Source organism: Trachinotus anak, unplaced genomic scaffold (genome assembly GCF_046630095.1).
Source record: "Trachinotus anak isolate AG129_WGS33_773 ecotype Australia unplaced genomic scaffold, CSIRO_AGI_Tana_v1 ptg000014l, whole genome shotgun sequence".
Classification (NCBI taxonomy): domain Eukaryota; kingdom Metazoa; phylum Chordata; class Actinopteri; order Carangiformes; family Carangidae; genus Trachinotus; species Trachinotus anak.
Genome location: NW_027273865.1, coordinates 20035650 through 20049664, shown reverse-complemented (window position 1 = coordinate 20049664; position 14015 = coordinate 20035650). Strand labels below are relative to the sequence as shown.

Genomic DNA, 14015 nt, shown 5'->3' with positions numbered 1-14015 from the left:
CCTCAGCCTTTCTTACTCTCTCTGGATCTCGCACACTCTCTCTGGAATCTCTGAGTCACAGCACGACATGTGAGAGCAGGTGAACACACGTGACTATCAGTAAATTAACGGCAATACATCAGGTTTGCGCCCTCGTTTAAATCTATTTAAATTTGGGCTTCAATTCCAAAGCTTTAGCCAACAATCACTCAAATCTAGCTTAATATTTGATCAAATTAGAGATCTTACAATATTTCTTCTTTTTTATCATTATTATTATATTTCATGGGCAGTACATGTTAGTAGGATCAATTCATTGTTTGCTTCCACTGGATTTGAAAAACAAAAAAAAAGAGCCAGCCATATGTTTTAAATGCGAGCCAGGTGATCGGATTGTACCCTGACAATGCATGACTCAGAAAATGGAGCTCTGATCATGAGATAATTGGTTACAGATTTGGGTACATGGACAACAAAACACAAGTGCTGTGTGACTCCATTCGCTGCGAAGAAACTTTGTAACGGAAATAAATTTCCATTCGCTGCCTCAAGCAGATGCAAATCCAGCAGGCGGTTGTCAAAAGCAATTTGTCAGAATACTTATGGGTGGAGAACAAACATGATGAGATCTTGATTGTCAGTTTAGAGGGACGTAAAGTGGAAGTGGCGTGTGGTTATGTGTGTTTTGCAAGAGAATGAGAAGTGATATTTTAAAACTTATATAGTAACTGCAGTTCATTGTAAAAATGCGAGCAGGGATGGCCCACTCTGCCTGTTCAGGCAGGAAGTATTGTTTTAATGATATGACTGGCGATAATCTATATTTTTGTAAGTCAATCAAAAGACCAAAACCTACATTGTGACCGTCTCTCATTGCTTTCTGACATCACTGCACGGCCATTCGTTTCTACTGAATATGTAAATCTTTGGGTCATTCTTATAAACATATATACTGTATATACATATATCATATTGTTCATCAGATATTGTTTACATATCATATCATATAAACTTGTATTTTCAGGCTAGATAATTTCCTAAAACAGCCGTGCCCTTTACTTTTAGCAAATTTTACTCAAAAGAGGTTAAACAGTGTATTTGCTGGAGACTGTTTACAGCTGCAGATTTGGTGCTGTAGTGAATATTTACAGCTGAGCAGCTTTTGTAAGACTGAGTCTAAACAGAGGCTGTGTTCATGTGTAATGAGGGAGAATGTCACAGAACACAACAGTGTGGTTCATTTGTATGATTGTTATAGTTTTTGGACAACAATGAAGGTGTGTAGCACAGAGGAGTAAGCCACATCAGGCTTTGGACTTTGGATTAGCTCATTGTTGGTCATAGTATTGTCATGGGATTGGATGGCAGTAAGAAAAACAGGGTAGATTTTAAATTATGCCTCCCTGAGGGTTGGACTGGTTTATTTTGAGAAAGTAAATTGTTTGTCATTTTGGCAGAGCAGAGCAGAGGAAAGGGCACCACACAACAGGATGGGTCACTAATTTCCTGGCTGCTGCCCATTGTCAGTGTTGTTGACACCACAGTCACCTGCCGTCTCACACGTACAGTAGCAGCCAGCAGATTCCAGCCCTGCATGGGACTGCTAATTGAATCCTTTATACAAACTGCAAGAGGACAACAGCACAGCAGAGAGACGCAACAAAACAAATGTCTATAATCACTCTCTCTCTCTCTCTCTGTCTGTCTCTCTCTCTGTCTCTCTCTCTGAACTTGTCCACTTTCTCTGTCTTTTCTCCATATATCATTGACTCTCTTTTTCTGCTTGGCAGCGAAAAACAATGTTGCCTGGCAACGACAGCGCCAGAGCAATGGTGCAGTGTGTGTGAACACTCCTTGTCATTTTAAAAGGTATAAAGGGAGGGTTAAACAGACAGAAAAGGTAAGAAAGTAGAGAGGTGAGAGGGAGGAGGAGATTGGTGAGGAGAGGTAACATATGGGGAAGATGAGGGGAAGGAGGGAGGACAGGGGGAGGTAAAGGCCTTTTTGTAATCAATCATTCTATACAGACAGACAGAAACTCGTCCATACAGAGGCTCAACCATACACACACTCTCTCTCTCACACACACACACACACACACACTCACTCTCACACACACTCTCTCACACACACACACACACACACACACACTCTCTCTCACACACACACACACAGAGCAAAGCAGATTTTGAAGGAAAGAATCTAATTTAACTCAAGATGATAAGAATGACCATGAAATATGTATGAGCTCATTTAGCAGATGTACTCTGAACAGCAATACTGACTGCGGTCATTAGCACAGCTGTACTTACTGCACATTCGTGTTGTGGATATACTCTCTCTCTCTCTCTCTTCGTCTTATTCTATGTGTTGTTTCTGTAACTGTCCACAACTTGTTTTACCTATTACATTGTATATCCATGTGTGAGTTTTCTTCCCTTTTTCACCCCCTTGTTTCCTTTTTCTACATCTTCCTTGACCATTTGCCCGTACATCGAAATTTATTTGAATCTGTAACTTTTTTCTATCTATTAAAACTACAAAAGCAAAAGGATAGGGAGCCTTTTGCTTTACAACACAATTCAAGCTGTTTTCCAGGATTGAACAGCGCATTTTAGAAGAATTAGAATCCTCTTTGCATTTATAACTTTATTTCAGCTAAAAAAATAAAAATACTGGCTGTTTTTTTTTAATCAATGCATTCTTTTGACTGACAGATGTTTTCTGTCTCTCTGGCCTTCTGCTCTCTTTTCATCATCCCACATCCCTGCTGTCTCTCTGCTTTCATCTCTGTCTCTCTCTTTCCCAAAATCCTCTTGTCCTTCATCTCTTTTTCTGCCTTACGCAATAATTTTCTCTACCTTTATCTCCATCCCCCCCCCCCCTTCCTTCCCCACTGCAATCCCACTCTTTCTACTTTTGGCTCCATTCCTCCCCAAATCATTTTTTTTCTCTTTCATCTTGTCTTCCCTTCCCCATGTGTCTGTCTTCCTCATCTCTTTTCCTTCCTTCAACAATTCTCTGCCTGCACACCCCCCTTTCATCTCTCCAATCACTCATTTCCTGTTCCTCAACCTTTTCTCCCCATCCATCCATCTTTCTGTCTGTCCTCCAACCATATTTTTCCTCCCTCTTTGCCTCGTTCACTTCCCATCCTCTCTTTTTTCACCCTTTTCTCTTTCTCTTCTTTTTTTTTTCCATCCTACCCTTTCCTTTCCATACATCCTTCTTTCGCTCAGCTATCTGTGGTCTGTGCTGCGATGTTGATCCTGGACATTTTGTCCCCGCTCCTCCTCCTCTCCATCCTGTTGCCGGGCTACGGTTGCTGGGCGGCGGACATTCCGGAGGACACTACATCAGAGTTCTCGGTCAGACTGTACCACCAGCTGCAGGCAGCGGGGGGTCAGGACAACATCATCTTTTCCCCACTGAGCGTGGCTGTGGCCCTGGGCATGGTGGAGCTGGGGGCCAGAGGGGCTTCGCTGGAGGAGATCCGACAGGCTGTAGGGTTCAGCCACCTGCTGCCAGGTGAGACACATTCATAACCACAGGTTTACTGGCATCAGGGTCAGTGGTGGGCGAACGAGGACAAGTTGGGAGTTTGAACCAGATTGCAAGAGCATTTTCTTTTTACAAATAAATACACATTTAATTAAAGGGTTCAGTTTACTCCTCATGAGAGGTACTACTCAGCCTGTGGAAACACTTGTATATGTCTTCTGTGGTTCTAGAGGGGAGCTTTATAAAGTTTGAAGAAACAACCCTGAAGATGTTGTCAGTGTTGTCTTGGCTTAAACTTGAGACATGAAATTTGTAGTGGAAAGTCTTCATTACAAACTAGAGGTATGAGGTATGAATTACCCTGACATTTAGGATTGGGTGTCTGTGTAATGAAAGATGCTATACTATTGCTTTATGGGAAATGTAGGATACTTTTAGTAGCTGCATTTTTGGAGCTTGGCCCATCATAAGGATTAAAAGCCACCCCAGCCTCTGCTGCTACAATTTGAACAAATCTGTTTTTAATGTTTGTCTTGTGAGTTCTCCAACTTTAAATAAGTGCAATATTAAATTCCTAGAGTAATATACTATAATTGTGTGAATTGATCTTAACAGCAGGCCTCATACAGCATATGCACAAACATGCACAAGCTTCATGTACATGCCCTCACTCATACAGTTATAGGCACTGTTGATAGATGCCATATTTATTCATTACATGTGGGTGTTAATTTCCTAAGTCCTGTTTAAATTTGGTCGTAATCTACAGCATACATTTAAGCAGTAAAAATGCCGGGTATAATTTTCATTTTAAAAGACATAAAAAGACGTAATTTATTTATTTATTTTGTGTTGTCTTTTACTTTTTTCAAGGCAAATACATTTGTTCTGTATTCAAAACCTAATACACTTTATCCACTGAAACAGAAAGCTGAATGATACAAGATAGGTGCTTTAAAATGTGAATGGATGCAATGGTAAATGAATATTAAATACAATTAGGATTACAATTTATGCCGCAATGAGATTTTAGCAGCAAGATATCATAATATGTGGATAAAGTATTTGTGAAATGCTTGCTTATGTTCCTTCTCTTTTTTGTATTTAAAATTCATACAATTAGTAATTTCTATTGCTGTACTGTTGTTTAACCAAAACAAAAAAAAAAACCAACACACAAAAAAAAAACATTGAGTGGATGATAAAGTAATCTATAATATTTAAAAACCACCTTGTAACACAGCAAAGGTGATGTACACATTTTTTTCACACCACTGTACTCTGAATGTACATCCACACCCAATATGAATGTGTGTGTGTCCCTCTGTTCTCCAGGTGTGGAGTTTTCTTTGCTCCAGAACCTGACAGCAGCTATGTCGGACGATGATGCCCATTACGTGATCCGATTTGCCAACAGCCTCTTCCTGCAGGAAGGCATCACCTTTAACCCTGAGTTCCTGCATCTGATGAGGAAGTATTTCCGGGCTGACGTGGAAATAGTAGACTTCAGCGAATCAGCAGCCGTGGCCGAGCAGATCAACAGCTGGGTGGAAAATCATACAGAGAGTAAGTTCAAGACAGAGGGTGGATGAAAAGGAAATACATAATTATTACAATCCCTACATATTGTAAAATGACATGCAACATCGTCAAAGGAGTTAGGTCATTGTTTGTTTGATCACATCATCTTGTACAAAAAAACAAAAATTACTGAATCCAATCCTCATTTGTACAAATCTCTCTCCTGTGTACAACTTCAAAAGCTGCATCACAGCAGGCACCATCCTTAGGCTTAAGAAAACTAATGTAGACCCATAATACGCTGTACTAATCATTCCCTCCAGGTAAGATCCGTGAGCTGCTATCAGCCGAGGACTTCAGCAGCGTGACCCGTCTGACCCTAGTAAACGCTGTCTACTTCAGAGGCTCCTGGAAAAACCAGTTCAGGCCAGAGAACACCAGAACCTTCTCCTTCAGCAAAGACGACGGCTCTGAAGTCCAGACACTCATGATGTACCAACAGGGAGACTTCTACTATGGTGAGGTTGAGCTGCATGTGAATTGTACTTGTGGCTCTTTTTCTGGAGCCCTTGAATTTCAGCTCATATGTCCTGGGGTTATTTAAAATCTTAATCTTAGATCTAAAATATTCATATTTGGAGCGTGATTCCCAGGAAAGGCTCGTCTTTTTGGCTCAGTGAGCTCTGCTGCTAAAATTCTCCTCACTTGTAAAACTCCTTTCATATGTCTGTTTGATTTAGAAGTGTGTTTTGGAGACTATTTTGTTAATGCCATACAATATTAGCGGCGCTCTGACAGTGTGTGTTAAGTCATGTACTACTATATTACCACTTGTAAGTCATTGTAGATAAAAGCATCTGCCAAATAAGTAAATGTAAATGTAAATGTATATATTTTTATATTACTTTTGCTACATCTTGTCTGAAACTTTGTAGGACACACTGCATTTCTCTTTCCACTGAGTTTGTATTTTCATTAGTTTTATCAGTGTCTGCTTCTTAACTGTATTGTAGGATGTCATATTTTGTCAGCTATTACACTGATTTTCCAACTCTCTCTGCAAAGACTTTTTGCTTCTGTGTAATTTAACACTTTGTCACAGAATTTTCGCAAACAGTGTGGACATTACAGCACTTTTTTTTTGGGGTTAGTGGAGGGGAAAAAACCTTTCAAGAGGTCAAATTACTGAAACAATTAATACTATATTTTTGTGTGTTTTCTCAACTGATTAACCTGTCAATTTTTTTCCACTTGATGAATCGTTATATCGTGTCAGATATTGGTGTATTTGGTGTTTTGCCAGGAATGTAAGATGCAGGACAGTTTGCATGGAGTCATGCAGGTTGGCTATAACACTGTTATTTTGCCAAAAGACAGTTACATCATAGTCTTACTGCACTGTTACTATAGTTGGTGCATTTTAGATATTTTGTTGTATGCGTCTCCATGTGTGTAGTGAGATTGCACACTTGCAGACTTCTACATTACGTTCAGAGGATCCACACATACTCATACTCACACACTCAGGATCAAGATAATCTGTGAATGTGTGAACTGGTGTGTGTTGAGCTTGTTGTGTACATGTGTGGATGTGTGTGCTTGGCAACTGCAGAACAGGGACAGGTCCTTGGGGACAAGGTTTGGGTTTGCGTTTTCATTTTGAAATACAATCATGTTGGCTAAGTAAAATGATTGGGGACACCACACCTCATTCTCTTTGCTGCAATGTTGCCTCATTCTGCATTAGCAGCCCCCACACAGAATGCTAATTAAATGATAGATGATCAGTTTTTTGTTGTAATTTTCCCTTTGAAGCAGCATCCAAAGAAAAATCATGCAAAGAGTGGGATAAAATCTGGCCGTGTTAATTGCTCTATAAACTCCATCTCACACTGCAAAAACCTTAGTAAGCGGGATAATCTTATATTTAGATTTAAAATCTAGTTGGACTTGTTTGGAGTATAAAAGGATTATCTCATGCGAACTAAGAAATGCTGTTTCACTTAATGCAAGTAAATGTTTCTTGCCTTGTCTTGATTCGAATTTTTATCTGAAGGTTTTGTTTAATTAGATACAAGGGACAAGTCTGTTCAACATCTACCTCAAGGCTACGAAGATATCACTTCTTAAGAACATATCAGCTCTTACAGATGTTTCCATGTGCTTACTTTTGTCTCTAAATGTGTGATATGTGGTAGGCGTATTTGAATTTGTGTGTTTGAGACCACTTTCCCGTTAAAATAAATAGGAGAGTGGTCAAATGAATGGGAAGGTGTACTCAGTTAATCAATACAGTCCAGCAATCGGCCTCAACATGCTTACAGATCTGTGTATGTTCCAGGTGAGTTCAGTGATGGCTCCCAGGAAGCTGGTGGTGTGTATCAGGTACTGGAGATGCCCTATGAAGGAGAGGACATGTCCATGATGATCGTTCTGCCTCGACAGGAGGTGCCGCTGGCTTCACTGGAGCCCATCATCAAAGCACCGCTGCTGGAAGAGTGGGCTAACAATGTTAAACGGCAGAAGGTGGAAGTTTACCTACCAAGGTGAGAGATGTCACACACAACACACATATATACACAACCATACATATTAATGTACAAGAACCAATACACATACTCCAGATAATAGGAGGAGTGGGCCGATGATATCCAGTCTTACATGCTCATACGCTGCTATACAATATCTTAAATTTATGACACCTTTGCGCCTCAGACATTGTTTTATATACTCTCTGTGTACATTTGACATCAAATAGTGACTATTTAGAGATGGTGGAGTTTTTACCCGCAATTCCCAGAATTCCAAAGTCAATGAAGAATGTCCCTGAAGTAATTTTCATTTAGGTGGAAAGAATCATAATGACAGTAGTCTTTTTTTTGTACATCATTAAATTGCATCTTCCATCACTGGAGCTCCCCATGATTTGTTCATTAATGTTGATGTAAAATGGTTCATAAAACAGCTTTCTCATTCTATGGGCATCAAAATCTGTTTAAGGCAGACTGTTTTTAGGCAGTTAAATCACTTGCACCTGCACTGCAAATATACAAATAAGGCATTGTATATTATTTACATTTGCCTAGCTCCTAAATTTAATTTACCGCCACACAGTGATGAAATCTGGGATGCTGGTAAACTGTTAATTTTTCCTGTAAAAAAAACATAAGGTTTGCTTTACTATTAATCTTCCAATCTAATTGAGACTTCCACACACAGAGACATATGCACAACCACTGTACATATGCATGCATCATGAACATAAACACACATGAACATAAACATGTGACTAATAACCTATTTAAATTGTGACTGTACTTTTTAGGTTCAAAGTGGAGCAGAGGATTGACCTGAGGAGCACTCTGCAGGAGCTGGGGATAAAGAATATCTTCGCCAACGATGCTGATCTCTCCGCCATGACAGGTAACAGTCTGCTGTGTGGAAAACCACATTTAAGCGACACATACCCTTACATTTTTATAAGCAAATAAATATTACACGGTGACACAAATGGTGAGAGAAATAAACTCCTGGAAGGGTTTAGCATGAAAAGTATCATTAGTATTTCTGCTTCTTGGCTGCAGTGAAGTAGCCTCTGGTACTTTCTAAGGTAACCAAGGTAACTGGCACCAAGTGAGCAGGTCAGAGCTGTCACATCATCCAATAATAATAGATACAGAGAGAGAGACAAATATATAAGTACAGTTCCAGAGCAATAGAGAGACATAAGTATGTTGGGCTAGTTTGCTTTTAAAGGTAACAAGAGCCAAAGATATTACACATACTGTGTATAAATGGAATATAGAAGATATAAAATAAAATAATGGTAAGTGATGTAAAAGTTCAGCATCAAATACTCTAGCCTTATGGAGAACAACTGGATCTAATTAAAATGCAAAAAAACCCCCAAAAAATCAGCACCTTTCATGCTAATTAAGAACACACTTCAGAACAGCTTGTTCTCACTGATCAGGTGGTGCTACAGTGGTTTTATATTGTGTAATACATTCTGCAGGCTGTACTGGACCTCAGCACATCTTATATTAACTACACATCCTCTGTACCCTGAGTGTACTTTCAAACAGACTGATGTACAGTACATTATGAAGGCAAGGTTATGATGTGTGCTTATGTGTGTGTTTTTTCCAGACGGTAAAGACCTGTACATTGAGAAGGCAGTGCAGAAGGCCTACCTGGAGGTGACGGAGGAGGGGTCTGAGGGAGCCGTTGGATCAGGTAGACTGAAACCTTTATTCTTCATCATAATCTTCATGATTATTAACATTGCTACATACCTAACATTTTCTTTGTATGATGGGTCTCATATGGCAAAGTCAACTTCAGGTTCACAGAATCCTGCCTCCTTCTGTCAGCTAATAACACTGATGATTGTCCCTCTGTCTTGCTCTGTCTCTCTCAGGAATGATCGCTCTGACCAGGACTCTGGTGCTGTACCCCCAGGTCATGGCTGACCACCCGTTCTTCTTTGTCATTAGAAACAGAAGGACAGGTGTGTGTGTGTGTGTTTGTGAATGTAAATACAAACGCATTCCATGGGTTGTGTCTATGTGTGTTTTAACCCGACTTTCTATCTGTCTCTTCTTCTTCCAGGGTCCATCCTCTTCATGGGCAGGGTCATGACCCCTGAAGTCATTGAGCCCAACGACCATGACTTTGACTCTATGTAAACTTGGTGTGAGGTCTCTCACTCTCAGCCAATCAGATCCTGACGTCATAAATGCTACCTATCCTCTATCTCCATCTTCAGCTGTGTTTTATACTCTTTATGAAAAAATATATAAACTGGATATTACACAATATATTATATACTGAAATATAACATACAACATATAATGTGACTGTGTTTTGATACTGGAAGCTTTAAACTCTTGGATACAGACATGCAGAAAGAGAAGGCTGTAAATATTCTCTCATAAAGGCTGGATTGTATAGGAGCAAGAAGAACATGAGACGTAATCCACGCACAACCCCTTTAAGTTCAGCAGCTTCGTACTCACCTGCGCCCACACAGACAATGCACAATCTCTCCTTTACACTTTCTTACTCCAGATACAGTTTGTGCACACTGTAAGTTTCACACTTTAATTACGTCCCTGTACATTTGACATTGTGTTCTATATATACATATATATATGCTCAGTATTTATTGCAGAATAAACGTGCAAACATTCTGTCCTTATACAATGAATCTTAGTAATATATCTATTCCAGACAGTATTCTAATCATTTTTTACACTGTAGGCACATGGCTAAACTGCTGATGAACTAATATGCCTTATCACATCTGAGTGGTTGATTAAGGCCCAGCTGGGCATCTCACAGGTGAGCAAAGGAGACTGCGTAACTATGGCGGGTTGCTATAGAGACAGACTGGAGCATGCAGGCGCACTGAAAAAGATCTGCTGCACCGTTTTGGATGTACATACAGGGAGAAACAGTAACACCAGCTGTATTCAGTCTTTTAATCAATAAAAAAGATGAATGTGTTCCCATTAACGCATGTGTCCTTCTCTAATCATGGTGGTTGTTTTCATCTGTTCATAAAGGCATCTGCAAATGTAAACTGTATTTTCAAGGATAGTATAGTTTGTATGTAGCATCCACACTAATCTGAATGCAAACAGCTAACACAGCTTTAGGTTCTTTAAATGAAGGATTTGGTGAGGCTGAAAAATAAGCAATACTTCAGGAATTTATGAAACTTGTTCAGAAAAAGTCCATGTGCCTGAATATATAATGGACTTTATATAATGGCTGTTATGGCTGAACAGCCAACCTTAGGGCAGAAGTTGGCTGTTCAACTGTAACTCACCTTCTCAGGGCAGACAATGTCCTGCCAAGTCATCTTGGAGTAGTTTCAGTCCTGTGGCATTACCTAGCCACCACACACACACACACACACACGCACACAAGGAAACAGATCATATCACTGAGCAAGGCAAGGATATTCTGTGACCAAGGGATTTGCACATTGATTCTGAGAAATGTCTCCTCATAAGGAAAACTTTACGTAAAAGATATGCCAGTATGTTCCTGATGAATGACCATTTGTTTTAACTCTTTATTTTACAGAAATATTCTGGCCCTTATTAATTGTCACTTTGGTTTGAAACAACTGTCACAACAAAACTAATTAAACATTCACAACTAACACATCTGTTGCTGCCTGCATAGCACTGGTATGACAACAACAATAAATTTGGAAATAAACTTGATAATTACATTCCCAACAGATGTTTCTGCCATTACATGAGCATTTGTGCAGTGTGATGAACACAAAGGCCACAAAAATAACAAAAAGGCGCTTTGATGTGACAACTGTCATCCCTATCATCAGTTGATGTTTTAGGAGTACCAATTATCTGTGACATGATTTTCACACCAGATGAAACAGATTGTAAAAGAACAAAACAAGTGAAATCATTTCAATAATAAATCAAAAGCAGACATACACTATACTTTGGCAAATGATGACTCAGTTTTGAAATAACCAAGGCAATAGATCTGCTAAACATAATCTACTCCTCAGTGCAAAATCAGAGGGCATCATTTACCTCCATGAAATATCTAATAGTTGGGTTTTTTTTTATCTCTTTAGTGTGCGCAGTGTCTTCAAGTGCTGCAGTATCTTAAACACAACGAGCAACATTGTAGAGGAACGACAGCCCATGGGTGTAGGAGGTTATTTATAATCTAAATTACTTTCACCAGCTGGTATGATAGCTGTGCCTTATGTCTTCATTGTGTGAAAATCTAAAATAACCACATCTCTCCTCGTACCTATGGGGACATACAGAAAGACAGAAACAGCAAGAGAAGACGAAGAGGCTTTCTTTCAACCTGTCTGAATGACACTTGCTAGTTGTGCATACAGTAGACCATCCACCGATGGAAAGTAACTAAGTACATTTTATCAAAAACGGGAGGAGTATTTTCCAATGACTGACTCCATAAGTCTCTATTTTTTACTTTTTTGAAGGTTTCTGTCTGGGCTATGCTATGGCCACCATGAGGCTTAAGTCCTCTGCTCAAGTATCGTCATTTCCAGTAAATCTAAAAAATAAAATCTATAAATTTAAACAGTATTACAATATGACAGCTTTTCTAGTTGTATTACACATAACGAGAAGATTTACTGCGCTGATATTAAGTGTAATAGCTTTACAATATATTTTCAGACCTAAGCTAGTGCTTTACAATATGTAATATAGTAAATAAACAAGAGAGGAATAAGACGGGGACTGTGCGACAAGCTTCTTCTTCGTTCATTGGCAGTTGGCAAACCATCTTTCAGGTGCATTACCGCCACCAACTGGACTGGATTGTGGATTAGGAGATTATGCAAGAAAAAAAACAAAAAAAACACTCTTTTGGCTAAATCAGTTTCGTTTATAAACTTAAAGATTTCACCATATATCTTGTTTGCTGATTTCCCCAAGGGCCCTGGTAATGAAAAGTCATAGTGTTTTGCCCTCCTTAGTGACTGAAAAAGGGGATTCCTCTTAATTAAGCAGTACATGTTTTCACATGAAGAACACAGGTGAACAAAGAACAATTGCTTATATAGTCCTTTTCTCTACTGAACATTTAGCCTGGGAAAAAACAAACTTCATTCAGGGGTCCAAATCTATCTCATTTAAAAAGAGTAATTGAGAAAAAAGCTGTATGATCGCTCCAAATCAAACAAATAACCATTAACACAGTATATTAAATTAGTGAAAGCCCCCACAGTCTTGGTATAAAGAGCATAAAGGAGGGAAGTGTTTGGCTGCCACCCCTTTTAGAACTGCTTGAGTCCATGGTGAGTATGGAGAATAAAGGTGCTCGGATTAAACCTAATGAACATGAGATGAAGCTTCATGAAGTCCAGCAAAATGGTTCGAGAAAAAGTTCATTTCTTGATGCTTGATATTAAAAGAGCAACATCTACTAGCCAGGATTTCAAATAGGCAAATACAAGCATTAGTAAATTGTTAAGTATCAGTAGGATACATAATTGTATCTTTATTCTAAGCATACCTTGATAGTATTTAGTGTAAAAGCAATCAACATATGTCCTTGAAAAAAATAGAGTTAATATCACAAACAAACTGTAAGTTTTGGATAAACAAAGCATGAAATTTGTGTTCTCACAGTTGCTATATACACACACATGCATACAAAGGTAGCTTTAAGCCTTCCTAAACGGTAAATATATATGGCTATCATAGCTACTAACTTTTGGATACTACTACGCTAGCATTAAGCTTTTTAAAACAGAGCCAGTAACATTAATTGCTAAGTTTTGTCTTCATAAATTTCCTGGTAAGTGTCACCAGCATAAATCATTATAAGGCAGTTTAAGCCTTGCATTAGCTGCTGAATTTCTAAAAATTGGACTTTACAAAGAAAGCATTAGCTGCTAAACTTCTAATGTTTGGACATTATCAGGCTAGCATTCGCCGCTACCTCTGGAAATTTCAAGGGTAGCATTAGCTAAACTTTTCCCATTAGGCTAGCATAAGCTGCTAACTGTTGGACCTTACAATTACACAGACAGCTTAAGCTTCCTCTAACCTCTCAATATTGCATGGCTAGCTTTAGCGAATAACTCTTGGACAAAGACTATGATTAATAAACATAACACATTGCTATTAACCTCTGCTAACTCTGGTCTTCATGAATTTAATGTTGAGTGATTACAAGGCTAGCATAAAACTAAGCAAGCAACATTAAACAGTCACATACTAATATTCTAAAATTTGGACATTATAAGGCCAGCATGAGCTGCTAAAGCGGTGATTTATTTATCTATTTATGATAGGCTTATGTCCAAATGAAAAAAAAAACATGATTTTGAAACCAGTATGAACTTACGCTCACTGCGGAGGCTGAGTACAACGGTTCATCCCTCCCGTCTGTGAAGTACGTTAACACTGTTGCCGGGCAACCATCGGTCCGGCGACCAGGCCACAGCTCCAGCGGCGTCTCACCTGCAGCAGCGGGCCGGCCAG

General features: G+C 39.1%; 1 protein-coding gene and 1 long non-coding RNA gene across 9 annotated transcripts in view; one reads left to right on the top strand and one right to left on the bottom strand.

Moving 5' to 3' along the window:
* The window catches only part of serpini1 (serpin peptidase inhibitor, clade I (neuroserpin), member 1), a 19144-nt gene extending 8626 nt beyond the window's left edge, over positions 1-10518 (top strand). For 2 of the 3 annotated variants that reach the window (XM_071496123.1, XM_071496124.1), the window contains exons 2-9: positions 3219-3507; positions 4816-5046; positions 5325-5524; positions 7348-7547; positions 8327-8424; positions 9151-9237; positions 9422-9511; positions 9613-10518. In XM_071496123.1, the coding sequence (XP_071352224.1) occupies positions 3219-3507; positions 4816-5046; positions 5325-5524; positions 7348-7547; positions 8327-8424; positions 9151-9237; positions 9422-9511; positions 9613-9689 (1272 nt within the window). In that variant the 3' untranslated portion in view covers positions 9690-10518. Of the gene's footprint in view, positions 1-1769; positions 1849-3218; positions 3508-4815; positions 5047-5324; positions 5525-7347; positions 7548-8326; positions 8425-9150; positions 9238-9421; positions 9512-9612 lie in introns of all 3 variants that reach the window. The other variant, XM_071496125.1, reaches the window with a different exon arrangement.
* On the bottom strand, positions 4624-14015 carry LOC139631696 (uncharacterized). Of its 6 annotated transcripts, none has more exons than XR_011693434.1 (6): positions 13879-14015; positions 10835-10897; positions 8320-8435; positions 8106-8153; positions 7324-7491; positions 4624-5023 (listed from the first exon to the last, which is right to left on the bottom strand). It is a non-coding gene; the product is annotated as an uncharacterized lncRNA (long non-coding RNA). The 6 variants fall into 6 exon arrangements; XR_011693435.1 differs by having other exon boundaries at positions 7324-7488; XR_011693436.1 differs by having other exon boundaries at positions 8352-8435.